The sequence below is a fragment of the Sciurus vulgaris genome (assembly GCF_902686455.1).
Source record: "Sciurus vulgaris genome assembly, chromosome: 17".
Lineage (NCBI taxonomy): Eukaryota > Metazoa > Chordata > Mammalia > Rodentia > Sciuridae > Sciurus > Sciurus vulgaris.
In genome coordinates this window covers 57,119,699-57,133,101 of record NC_136478.1, presented here as the reverse complement: position 1 = coordinate 57,133,101, position 13,403 = coordinate 57,119,699, and the positions used below count along the sequence as shown (strand labels likewise).

The 13,403-nt window shown below is 45.3% G+C and overlaps 1 protein-coding gene across 1 annotated transcript; it reads left to right on the top strand.

Annotated features, from left to right (window-relative positions):
* The first annotated feature begins 2,602 nt into the window (after window positions 1–2,602).
* Window positions 2,603–4,124, top strand: LOC306648375 (eIF5-mimic protein 1-like). The gene has a single exon (XM_079118461.1). It carries the CDS (start codon window positions 2,900–2,902, stop codon window positions 3,929–3,931), a length of 1,032 nt encoding a protein of 343 aa, XP_078974587.1. The 5' UTR covers window positions 2,603–2,899; the 3' UTR covers window positions 3,932–4,124.
* The last annotated feature ends 9,279 nt before the right edge of the window (window positions 4,125–13,403 follow it).

Here is a 13,403-nt window from a genome sequence, read left to right as displayed (position 1 = left end):
GCCACTGCGCATCACCGGCCCCCACGTCCAGACTGAGACTCCGCCAGCTGCTGGCTTTCGAGGCAAGATGTGGTGGGCGCCCGAGCAGCACTGCTTGGTGCTGGGCAACCTTCCCACCTTGGACTGACCAGAAATCCCAGCATGCCCTGGACCTGAGGACCAGGAGGCGGAGACTGGACTCGACCCCAGCGCTGACAGCACCACCTCAGCGCGCTCAGGCCGCGCTGCACAGAGCACAGAGAAATGGCAAAGCAGAAGCTTGTGTTATCGTTACCCTGAAAAGTCGAGAAGTTTCTAACTCTAAAGTGTATGAGTGGTTCAAAGATGTCAGTTCCTGGATCGTATGATTGTGTGTGTGTGTGTGTGTGTGTGTGTGTGTGTGTGTGTGTGCCAGAGGTTGAACCCAGGGGTGCTTAACCACTGATCCACATTCCCAGCCCTTTTAGAATCTTTTGAGACAGGATCTCACTAGGTTGCTTAGGGACTCACTAAGTTGCTGAGGCTGGCTTTGAACTGGTGATCCTCCTGCCTCAGCCTCCCCAGCCACTGGGATTACAGGCGTGCCACACGGCGCCCAACTAAGATTGTCTGATTAATTGATTTTTAACTCACAACAAAATGTACTCTTGCTTTCTTTCTTTTTTTTTTTTTTTTTTTTTTTGGTGTATAGTTCTAGGAGTTTCAACAAGAGCGACGCCATACCACACGGCTGCAAATAAGACACAGAGCATCCACATCACCCAGGAAATTCTCTCAAGCTGCTCTCTCCCACCCCCACAAGCCCCCCACCCTCCAACCTCTGGCAACCACAGTTCTTTGCTCCATCACTGTGGCTTTACCTTTTCCAGAACATTATTTGAATGAAATTATACGATATGTAGTGCTTTTTTTTTTTTTTTTTTTTCAGTACTGAGGCTTAAATCCAGGGGTGCTCTACCACTGAGCTACGTCCCCAGCCCCTTTTTAAAATTTTATTTGAAGACAGGGTCTCCCTAGGTTGCCCAGACTGGCCTTGCACTTGGTGATCCTCCTGCCTCAGGCTCTGGCCATGGGATGATGGCGTGCACCACAACAGGCAGCAGGAAGGGGACTTTTGATTCAGCTTCTTTCACTTAGCCTGATACCCCTGAAATCTGTCCGTGTTGCTGCATGCATCTTCACTTCCTGTTGCCAGGTGAGGTGGCGCCTGCCCGCAGTCTCAGCTTTATAGAGTTTGGACCTGGAATGTCCCCAAGCCCATGTGTTAAAGGCCTGGTCTCCAACCTCAGGGCTCATGGAAAGGGATGGAAACTTTGAAGGGTGGGGCCACCTTAGAGAGGTTCAGTTACTGGGGACATGCCCTTCAAGGGGATATGGGACCCTCACCCCTTCCTGTCTCTTGCTTTGCAGCCACCATGAGGCGAAAGGCCTCCCGCACCAAGTGCTCCCACCAGGATGCCACAGGCCCCAAGCAGCAGTCAAGCCAGCACAGACAGAAACCTATGAAGCCATAAGCCAAAACAAACCTTCCCTTTTTATAAGTTCATTATCTCGAGCATTTGTCACAGTAACAGAAAACTGACTAACACACAGCTACTGGGAGTCTGAGGCAGGAGGATCACTTGAGCACAGAAGTTCAAGGCCAGCCTGGGCAACACAGTGAGGCTGCACCACAAAATAAAATAAATTAAATTAAATCAAAAATGCCTACCGAAAGTACTGTTCCCTTGTACAGAGATATCATAGTTTATTTATTCATTCACCATTGAAGGACCTTGATGTTTCCACAGTTCAGACAATTTTGAAAAAAACCCTCTATAAACATTATTACAGCTGGGCTCAGTGAGTGGTGCACGCCTGTAATTCCAGCAACTTGGGAGGCTGAGGCAGGAGGATCTCATGTTTGAGGCCAGTCTCAGAACTTGGCAAGACCTTGTTTCAAAATAAAAATCAAAAAGAGTTGCGGGGTGTAGTTCAGAGATAAAGCACCCTGGGTCCAATTCTCAGTATGAAAGAAAGGGGGGGGGGGGAGAGAAAGAAGAAGAACAAGAACAAGAAGAAAAGAAAAAAAGAAAAAGAAAGAGAAAGAAAGAAAGAAGAAAGGAAAGGAAGAAAGAAAGAAAGAAAGAAAGAAAGAAAGAAAGAAAGAAAGAAAGAAAGAAAGAAAGAAAGAAAGAAAGAAAGAAAGAAAGAAAGACTGACTCTTGTACGGGGTTTTCTGTAATTCCTGTTTTTATTTCTACTGAGCAAACACCTATAACTATAAGCAGTGGTTGCAGCCGGGCGTGGTGGCACAGGCCTGTAATCCCAGCTACTCAGGACCCCGAGGCAGGAAGCCCACAGGCGTGAGACCGGGGCAGCACAGCGAAACCTCTGTCTCACAAAACAAACAGAACAGATTGCATTAGTTTCCTGTGGTCGCTATAAGAAACGACCACAGATTGTCTGCTGCCGCCACTGCAGCTGCAGGAGTCGCCGCAGCCCCCAGCCTCGCGCGTCGTCGCTACCTCCTTGGACAGAAATTTTATGAATAAGCATCAGAAGCCAGTGCTAACAGGCCAGCAGTTCAAAACTAGGAAAAGGGCTCAAGCTGCGTGATGAGCGTGACGCTGATTCACTGTAACTGAGCTTCCAGAGCCAGGAGAGCCCAAGAACTATTGCACAACTGCAGCCGTGACTCCACCAGTAAGCTGGCCCTTGCCATCAGCCTGCAGTTGGGAGCCACAAAGATGTTCCCTAATTCTGAACAGATGAAAAAGAGAAATTCGAACCCACAGTCTTCAGGGATACACTTGTCCAGGGACTTAATGAAGCTGGTGATGACCTTGAAGCTGTAGCCAAATTTCTGGACTCAACAGGCTCAAGATTAGATTATCGTCGCTATGCAGACACACTCTTTGATATCTTGGTGGCGGGCAGTATGCTTGCCCCTGGAGGAACACGCATAGATGATGGTGACAAGACTAAGATGACCAACCACTGTGTGTTTTCAGCAAATGAAGATCATGAAACCATCCAGAACGATGCTCAGGTCTTCAATAAACTCATCAGGAGATACAAGTATTTGGAAAAGGCATTTGAAGATGAAATGAAAAAGCTTCTCCTCTTCCTTAAAGCCTTTTCTGAAACAGAGCAGACAAAGTTGGCCATGCTGTCCGGGATCCTGCTGGGCAATGGCACCCTTCCTGCCACCATCCTCACCAGTCTCTTCACTGACAGCTTAGTCAAAGAAGGCATTGCAGCCTCGTTTGCTGTCAAGCTTTTCAAAGCCTGGATGGCAGAAAAAAACGCCAACTCTGTTACCTCTTCCTTGAGAAAAGCCAACTTAGACAAGCAGCTGCTTGAACTCTTTCCAGTAAATAGACAGAGTGTGGATCATTTTGCTAAATACTTCACTGACACAGGTCTGAAGGGGCTTTCAGATTTCCTCCGAGTCCAGCAATCCCTGGGCACCAGGAAAGAACTGCAGAAAGAGCTCCAAGAGAGACTGTCTCAGGAATGCCCAATCAAGGAGGTGGTGCTTTATGTCAAAGAAGAAATGAAGAGGAATGATCTTCCAGAAACAGCAGTGATTGGACTTCTGTGGACCTGTATAATGAATGCTGTCGAATGGAACAAGAAGGAAGAACTTGTTGCAGAGCAAGCTCTTAAGCACCTGAAGCAATACGCTCCCCTGCTGGCTGTGTTCAGCTCCCAAAGTCAGTCAGAGCTAATCCTCCTCCAGAAGGTTCAGGAATACTGCTATGACAACATCCACTTCATGAAAGCCTTCCAGAAGATTGTGGTTCTCTTTTACAAAGCTGATGTTCTGAGTGAAGAAGCGATATTGAAGTGGTATAAAGAAGCACATGTTGCCAAAGGCAAAAGTGTTTTCCTTGACCAGATGAAGAAATTTGTTGAGTGGTTACAAAATGCAGAAGAAGAATCTGAATCAAAAGGTGAGGGAAATTAAAGGGCCGACAAGCACAATACCTAGGTTACCACACACACTCTCTGACTGGGAACCTGACTCATTTGGGAAGAGAAACTTGGCTTCAGTTTTCACAAAGGAAAAAAAAAAAAAAAATAGGATAGGCTTCCCTTGTGCAAAGGGGAAATGGTTTCTGTTCTTGTTTTGTTTTAAATGGAGCCCTGAGGCATTGCTACGACACTTGGGACTCTACCTCTCACTCACTGTATGCTAACTTAAAGCCATTCAACCAGGAGTCCAGTAGGAATCTGAAACTCAATACTCAGCAGACTCCTCTTTTTTAGCTGTATTTTTCAGGTACTGTGTGGTGAACGCCCCACTGGTGTCTATTACAGGGCCACTTTGGTAGTTGTGTATCTGCTCGTGTATGTGATTTGACAAACCAGTTTTTTAAAATAAATGGCTTTTTAAAAAAAAAAAAAAAGAAAGAAAGAAATGACCACAGACCAGGAGACTTGTGACAACTCAAAATGATGGTCTCACAGTTCTGAGGACACGAGTTCAAATTGAGATGTCGGTAGAGCTGAACTCCTTCCAGACGCTCCGGGGCAGGATCTTTCCTTGCCCCTTCCAGCTTCTGGGGGGCCGCTGGCCTTCCTGGACCTGTGGCCGCATCTGTCCGGTCTCTGCCTCCATCTCCACATGGTCTGTGTGTCAGTTGTCACTGGGTTTAGGGTCACCACCTGGATAAATTAGGCTGTCATCTTAAAATACATACCTTAATTATGTCCACGAAGACCCATTTCTCCCCCCACCCTCTCTTTGGTACTAGGAATTAAACCCAGAGGTGTTTTGCCACTGAGATACATCCCTAGTCCTTTTTATTTTTAGTGTCATTTTTTAATTTTGAGACAGGGTCTCACTAAGTTGCTTAGGACCTTGCTAAATTGCGGGCCTCCCACTTGCAATCCTCCTGCCTCAGCCTCCCAAATTGCTGGGATTACACTGTGCCCGGCCCCACTTTTCAAATAAGTAATTTTACAGGTGCCAGGTGAGCACATATTTGGGGGACGCCATTCTACCTACTACACCCACAACCTGTGCTCCACAGTGGCTGCACCATTCCATGGTCCGCCATTGCACTCCCACCCAGAGTCTATTTTGAAGATCCTAACCAGAGCTGGGCGAGGGGGAACAAGGGAGATGGGGCAGGGTGGGCAGTGCGACATCTTCTTAGGTTACCCAAATTTAGGGATAACCCCTCACTACCCAAAGTGTGGTTCCCACATCCACAGCATCCACATCTTCTGAGCACGACAGAAATTCAGGAGCTCAGGCCCCACCCAGCCCTGTTAAGTAAGAACCTGATCTGCTGGCTCGGTGGCACACGCCTGAAATCCTAGTGCCTTCAGAGGCTGAGACAGGAGGATCACAAGTTCACGGCCAGCTTTAGCAACTTAGAGAGGCCCTAAGCAACTTTGTGAAACCCTGTCCCTAAATAAAATACAAAAAAGGACTGGGGGTGTGGCTCCATGCTTAAGCCCCCCTGGGTTCAATTCCCAATACCAGAAAAAAAACAGAAAGAACCCAAATCTTAGCAGGATGCTCAGGTGAGCGTGGTCATCTGAAAGGTGAAGTAAGCGGACAATCTCAGGGAGAAAGGTCTCCTCGCCGCCTCTCCTGCTCTCGCTGAGCAGATGGCGCCCTCCCGTGGAGCGTGCTGAGCCTTCTCCTTTTCCACTCAAGTTGGGTTTCACAATTGCAATCAGCTGAAAATCTGAAATGGACAGAAAGGTTTTCTTAGAACGAATCAATTTATATGATTCTCTCACCTTTAAACCACTTACCATGCCCCCCAGAGAAGACGAGATGAGGTCTGGGTGGGGGCAAGCCGACCAGATTTGAAAAATCAAAACAGAACAAGATCTCTAAAGACAGCAGCTTCTTGGCTCTCCCCAAAGCAGACTATGAGATAAAGAGCTGGGAGTGGCCAATTGTTTGGGAGGTGATCCCAGGAGGCAAGAGTGAAGTAAGGAACAGAGTCAGAGAAAGAAGAAAAACCGGCAAAGGGCATTGCAATCAGTGAGTGACAGCTAGGGCAACTGGAGCTCCTTCCTGAAGAATGGGTGACCTTAAAAAGAACAGGCCTCAGAATGGTCCCGTTGAAGGATGGGAAGGCTGGGGTGTTGATGCAATGACTTCCATCTTCTGTGGACAATCATTTCCCTAGGGGATGTGTATAAGTCTGTTTCTATTGCTACAACAAAAGACCTGAGGCTGGGTACTTTATAAAGTAAGTAGGTTTAAGCTGGGTGTGGTGGCACATGCCCATAATCCAGCAACACAGGAGGCATGAAACTTCCTGAGGATCACAAGTCAAGGTCAACCTGTACAATTTAGCAAGACTCTGTCTAGAAATAAAGTAAAAGGGTTGGGGATATAGCTCAGTGGTAGAGCATCCCTGGGTTCAATCTCCAGTATTGCAAAATAAATAAAGAAAATAAATCAGTAGTCCACAATGGGTTGGCCCCATGTGTTCAGCTTCTGATGAGGGTTCCCATGGCTGCATCTCAACATGGCAGTGATGTCACATTAAGAACACACTTGAGAAGGAGATGATGTCACCTGGCAAGACAGGAACCAGAGAGATTTGAGGGTCAAGTCTGCTTGATTCACCTGCTCCCATAGAAACTGATCATAATCCCTCAAGAACCACATTAATCCCTCCCAAAGACAGCACACCCAATAACCTGACCACCTTCCACGGGCCCCACCTCTTTTTTTGGAGGGAGTACTAGGGGTTGGACACAAGGATACTTAACCACTGAGTCACAGCCGCAGTCCTTTTTATTTTCTACTTTGACACAGGGGCTTGATAAGTTGTTTAGAGCCTCTGCTAAATTGCTGAGGCTGGCCTTTAACTTGTGATCCTCCTGCCTCAGCCTTCTGAGTCATGCTCAGGCCCTGCCTCTTAAATGTCCCATGACTTCTCTTCATCACCAACCTGGAGACCAAGTTTCCAACACAAGAACTTGTAGGAGACACATCCACACTGTTGCTGAGGCTGGCTTTGAACTTGTTAAGCTGACCCACACTTATGAGGTAAAATCCAAGGAAGGTCAGTGGTTTCAGAGAAAACCACATGTGGGGACATGGGTGCTCAGCTGGGTGATTGTGTGGCCATCCAAGCCCTGGAAACTATGGGGCAGGTGAACACAGGTGGGCCATGGGGCAGTGGGGAGGGGCACCAACAGTGTCCACTACAAGGGATAATTCTTGACAATTTTTTTTATCAGAAAATTCTCTCTCCTCTAGCCAGAAGCTGTAATCCTCTTTCTGCCCATAGGATTTCCCTTTTAATTAATATCTTCACTTCACCTCTAAGTCAATGCTCAGAAGAGTAATAGAAGCCTGTCTGGTTTAAGGAGACCTGAAATTATCATTTTCTCTGAAGCACAAAATGATCAGCACACCCTGGAGGCTCAACTGGGCTGGGGAGAAACAGTCCCCAATGAAGGAGAGCTAACTGGGCATGTAAAACAAGCATAACGAACCTCTTCAGAGAATTAAGGAGGACATGGGCTACCTGAAGCAAGAAGAGGAAGTTATGAAGTCGAACCCAACTGGAGATAAGGGATGTGAACAACATGAGTGTTGAAATAAAGGACTCAGTCAGCGCATCTCATAGCAGAGTAGACACAGCTAAAAAAGGAATGAGCGAGGAGAGGGTCCTATCCCAGATGACCCCAGTAAGGATCAGGAGAGGCCTGGAGATGGAGGCCTACGATGCACAGGGTCTGGGGTTCAATCTCCAGCACCGGGAAAAAAAAGGGAGGGGCAGGACAGATAAATGGAAACTGTAAAGGAAAAACTATGGTACAGTCATCCCTTGGGATCCATAGGGAACTGGACCCAGGACCACCCTGGATACCGAAACCTGAGGATGCTCAGGTCCCTGGTATAAAGTGGTGTCATAGTTGCATACGACCTACACACATAAATATTTTATTTTATTTATTTATTTACTTAATGACTTATTTAACCCAGGTGCACTTAACCACCGAGCCACATCCCCAGCCCTTTTTATCTTATTTAAGAGACAGGATCTCCCTAAGTTACTTAAGGCCTTCCTAAGTTGCTGAGGCTGGCTTTGAACTTGTGATCCTCCTGCCTCAGCCTCCCGAGTCGCTGGGATCACAGGCGTGCACCACTCCACCCAACTTTCTCCTGAATGCTCTAAATCTTCTCTAGATTGTGTATAATGCAAAGCAGGTGCTATGTGAATAGTTAAACAGTGTTGTTTACGACAAAGGAAAAGATCTGAACATGTTCAGTGCAGACAGAATTTTTAAAACGTCTCCAATCCTCATGTGGTTGAAACCAGATGCAGGAACTGCAGATGTGCCTGATGACCGTCCAAGCAGAATGGAACGAATATACGAGAGCACCGGAAGATGCACACGGAAGGCCTGCGGCAGCCTGTCCTTCACAGATTGCTTTGTCATAACCAAGAACTGGAAGCTGAAGCTGGGGCCGGGGCTCAGTGGTGGAACGCTTGCCTAGCACGTGCGAGGCACTGGGTTCCATCCTCAGCGCCTCATAAAAATAAATAAATAAAATAAAGGTATTGTGTCCATGGGAGGCGGGGGGACAGAAGTTGCCTGGATATCCATTAACAATAGAATGAATGAATGAACACATCACACAACAGAATATCATATGACAACGAATGATCTACACTTACAGACAAAACCTGGATGAATTTCACAAATACGCTGAGAAACAGGAACCAGTTACCAAGATAATGCCTTCCTGTACAATTCTGTGAATGAAACACAGAACAGACCAAAATAATCAATGGTGTTGGAAGCTGGGATAGTGGTTATCTTTGGTGGGGAAGACCCAGAAGAGGACAAGGGAATTTCAGGGGGACCTGGTCAAATTCTGTTTCTTTTTTTTTTTTTTTTTTTTTGGTACCGGGAATTCAACCCAGGGGCGCTCAACCACTGAACCACATCTCCAGCCCTTTTTATGTTTTATTTAGAGATAGGCTCTTGCTGAGTTGCTTAGGGCCTCACTAAGTTGCTGAGGCTGGCTTTGAACTCACGATCCTCCTGCCTCAGCCTCCCAAGCTGCTGGGATCACAAGCCACCACGCAGGGCTATGTATATCATCTTATTTAGTTCCCACAACGCCTTTCTGAGGCATGTGCTATATTATTAATTCTATTTCATGCGTGACGTAAATAAAGCCCAGAGAGGTAGAGTGACTTACCCACCGGCTCCTGGCCACGCTGTTTCTTACTGAGTGCCGACTACGCAGCCGTGTTCAGCAGGAGAAAATGTGAGTCTTGCGTCCCACGTCCACAGTTTTCCATAGGCCTATTACAGTTCAATTAATATTTGCCCCCCCCCCCCAAATCACTTAGTAATGAACTTTTCTCACTCTCAGAGGCTCCTAATTACCTATGATGAAAATCCTTCCGGCTGTTAAACCAGGCGACTGGCTTTCCAGGAAGGGAGGGTTCCATCCTGCCCTCGGGCTCATTCTGCAGAATTGGTTCTTCCACATTGTGATCCAGGATCCTGCCCTTCGCCCAGAGCCATCTGTCGCTCACTGTGAGGTAGAGCATCCCAGGGCACAGGCTCATGACCTTTGCAAACATTTCCAGGTAGATTCCAGCTCTGTGCCGCCCAGTGTGGCAGCTACTGAGCCCTAAGATGTGACTGTCCCCAACCCAACTGAGCTGTTAGGTTGTGACGCAGTGGATCTCAAAATCTTTTCAAAATACCTCCCTGATATCTTTGTATGGATGACATATTTAAAGGATAACATTTTAGCCAGGCAGGTGGCCACGCCTGTAGACCTAGGGACACTGGAGACTAAGGTAGGAGGACTGCAAACTCAAAGCCAGCCTCAGCAACTTAGCAAGACCCTGTCTCAAAATAAACACTAAAAAGGGCTGGGGATGCAGCTCAATAGCAGAGCGCCCCTGGCTTCAATTCCCAGTACCACAAAAGGGAAAAAAAAATATGTTCAATATAGTGGCTAAATTAAATGTATCATTAAAATTAATTTTAACCTCTTATTGGTTTAATATAGATGTAAGAATCTTTAATTACCTATGAGGGTTGCATTTTACTTCCATTAGTGCTATGCTAGAAATGTTCCTCCATAATTTAGAACCACTGTTAAATGGTTGCCATTTTTTTCTGTTTCCTGAATTCTAAAGTTGCCTTGAGTTTTAGGTAAGGAAAAACTTATGTGTATTTTAGTGGAACGAAGCTTCATTTTGTTCCTCGGTGGTAAAGTTTATATGACTGCAAGTATAATCATTCAATCTTCTCTGGGGAGAGGCAGTTATAATCAAAGATGTCAGTCATGCCAGACACTAAAATAACAAAGAAGATCGCTCGCTAGGAGGTATATGAATACGTGGACATATGTGTGGGCCATTTTCTCTCCAAAGAGAAATGTTTTGTTCTAAAAAAGGAAGTCTTAAAGGACCTACATTGAGTCATCTTATATTTTTAAATGTCAAACTTGATCAAATGTTAGATAACAAAAAAGAATGGATTTATCACACAGTGCCAAGTTTTTTTCTTCAGAAACTGAAAAAATGAAGTAAAACTTTTTTTTTTTTTTTTTTTTAATATAAAAGTCTAGTTTCTGGGCCAAGAATGCCAGCCTCAGCTTCCACCTGGGAGTCACGCAGCCTTGATCAAATTACTTCACCTCACTCAGATTAGCTTCCTGATCCTTCAAACGAAGACGCTGGTGCCTACTCTATCGCTGGTTATCAGATCCAATGACATGGTGAGGGTTTAGATAGGCGCTTATGTGTGAGAGAATGCAAGATTGTTTGGAGGTGAAGGGATTGGGTTATGAGAGTTGTAACCTCATCAGTGGATTAATCCACTTAAATGGATTAGCTGGGTGATAACTGTAGGCAGGCAGGGTGTGACTAGAGGAAGTAGGTCACTGGGAGCGTGACTTTGGGGTTTATATTGTGTCCCTGGTGAGCACAGCTCTCCTTCCACTGCCTGGTTGCTCTATCCTGAGCTGCTTTCCTCCACCGCGCCCTTCCGCCATGGTGTTCTGCCTCACCTTGGGCCCAGAGCAATGGAGGCAGTCAACCATGGATGAAACCTCAGAAACCATGAGCCAGAATAAACTTTTCCTCCTCCAAAATTGTTCTTCTCAGGTCTTTTGATCATAGCAACACAAAGTTGATTAAAACAGAGATCATACTGATAAAATGACCAGAATAGTTGGTGGTATGTGACGTTGTTTTGTCCAATTATTGGAAGCTGGTCCATGGGAGATCATAATCCTCTGTTCTCAGGGAATCAATAGCATTAAAAGGAAAAGACTTGAGCTGGCTGGGCACAGTGGCATGCTGGTCATCCCTCAGGAGGCTGAGGCTGGAGGATCACAAGTACAAGGCCAGCCTGGGCAATTTAGCAAGACCTTGTCTCAAGATAAAAAATAAAAAGGGTTGGGGATGTAGCTCAGTGTTAGCATGCTCCTGGCTTCAATCCTCAGTGCCACAAATAGAATAAAGTAAAATGAAAGATACATAGTCTGTTGTGTTTTCTCCTCTATCACCGTTGCTAATTTTCTGAGACTGAGGCAAAGACGTCTTCTGATAACTTATTTAAGAAAACCAGGATCCTTAGAGGACATGGACACAAACCCAAATAAATACAATTTTCTCATACTAGACATAGGTGCCAAAAATATGCAATGGAGAAAAGATAGCCTCTTCAACAAATGGTGCTGGGAAAACTGGAAATCCATATGCAACAGAAGGAAACTAAACCCCTATCTCTCACCCTGCATAAAACTCAACTCACCATGGATCAAGGACCTCGGAATCAGACCAGAGACCATTCATCTTATAGACGAAAAGTAGGTCCAAATCTTCAACATGTCAGCTTAGAATCAGACTTCCTTAACAGGACTCCCATAGCACAAGAAGTAAAGCAAGACTCAATAACTGGGATAGATTCAAACTAAAAAGCTTTCTCTCAGCAAAGGAAACTATCAGCAATGTGAAAAGAGAACCTACGGAGTGGGAGAAAATCTTTGCCACTCATACTTCAGATAGAGCACTGATTTCCAGAATATACAAAGAACTCAAAAAACTCTACACCAAGAATACAAATAACCCAGTCAACAAATGGGCTAAGGAAATGAACAGACACTTCACAGAAGAATATCTACAAGCAATCAACAGATATGTGAAAAAATGTTCAACATCTCTAGTAATAAGAGAAATGCAAATCAAAACTACACTAAGATTCCATCTCACCCCAAATAGAATGGCGATTATCAAGAACACAAGCAACAATAGGTGTTGGAGAGGATGTGGGGAAAAAGGTACACTCATACGTTGCTGGTGGGACTGCAAATTAGTGCAGCCACTCTGGAAAGCAGTGTGGAGATTCCTCAGAAAGCTTGGAATGGAACCACCATTTGACCCAGCTATCCCACTCCTCGGCCTATACCCAAAGGACTTAAAATCAGCATTCTACAGAGATACAGCCACATCAATGTTCATAGCTTCTCAATTCACTATAGCCAGACTGTGGAACCAACCTAGATGCCCTTCAATTGATGAATGGATAAAGAAACTGTGGTATATATATACAATGGACTATTACTCAGCTATAAAGAATAGTGAAATTATGGCATTTACAGGCAAATGGATGAAATTGGAGAATATCATGTAAGTGAGAGAAGCCAATCTCAAAAAACCAAAGGACGAATGATCCTGCTGATAAGTGGATGATGACACATAATGGGGGGTGGGAGGGGGGCAAGAATGGAGGAAGGAGGGACTGTATAGAGGGAAAAGAGGTTTGGAGGGGTGGGGGGGAGTAAAAATAACAGAATGAATCAAACATCATTACCCTATGTAAATGTATGAATATGCAAATGGTACGCTGTTACTCCATGTACAAACAGAAACAACATGCATCCCATTTGTTTACAATAAAAAAGAAAAAAAAAAAGACGACTTTTGGGAGGACACTGCTCTTGATCTGCATGCTGGCCATGTGTGTGCACTCTCTGTTAAAATGTCGCACCTGGGGCTGGGGTTGTGGCTCAGGGGTAGAGAGCTTGCCTGGCGTGAGTGAGGCCCTGGGTTCCATCCTCAGCACTGCAGAAAAATGAATAAAGGTATTGTGTCCACCTACCAAAAAAAAAAAGAAAAGAAAACCAGAATTCTAACAGTGTTATACTTTAAGCATATAGTAACTTTTGTGTATTCTTTATCCTATTAAAAAAAAAAAAAAAAAAAAGAAAAGAAAAACTGGCTTAGTTTATGAACTCAGTCCTACTCCTTGAGTAGGAAAAACTCATTTCATGATGTATCACTTAACAGGCCACCTGAGTGTTGACCCCTGATCTGTCCCTCCCTCTAGATAATCTCAACCCTCCTACATGATAAAACCAGGAGAGGTAAAGCCAGCCCTATCTGATGTTCTCAGGGTACCAAGAGAGCAAG

Bases quoted from the DNA above. Each gene is read 5' to 3' on its own strand.
- LOC306648375 (XM_079118461.1), top strand. From the start codon at position 2,900: ATGCTTGCCCCTGGAGGAACACGCATAGATGATGGTGACAAGACTAAG.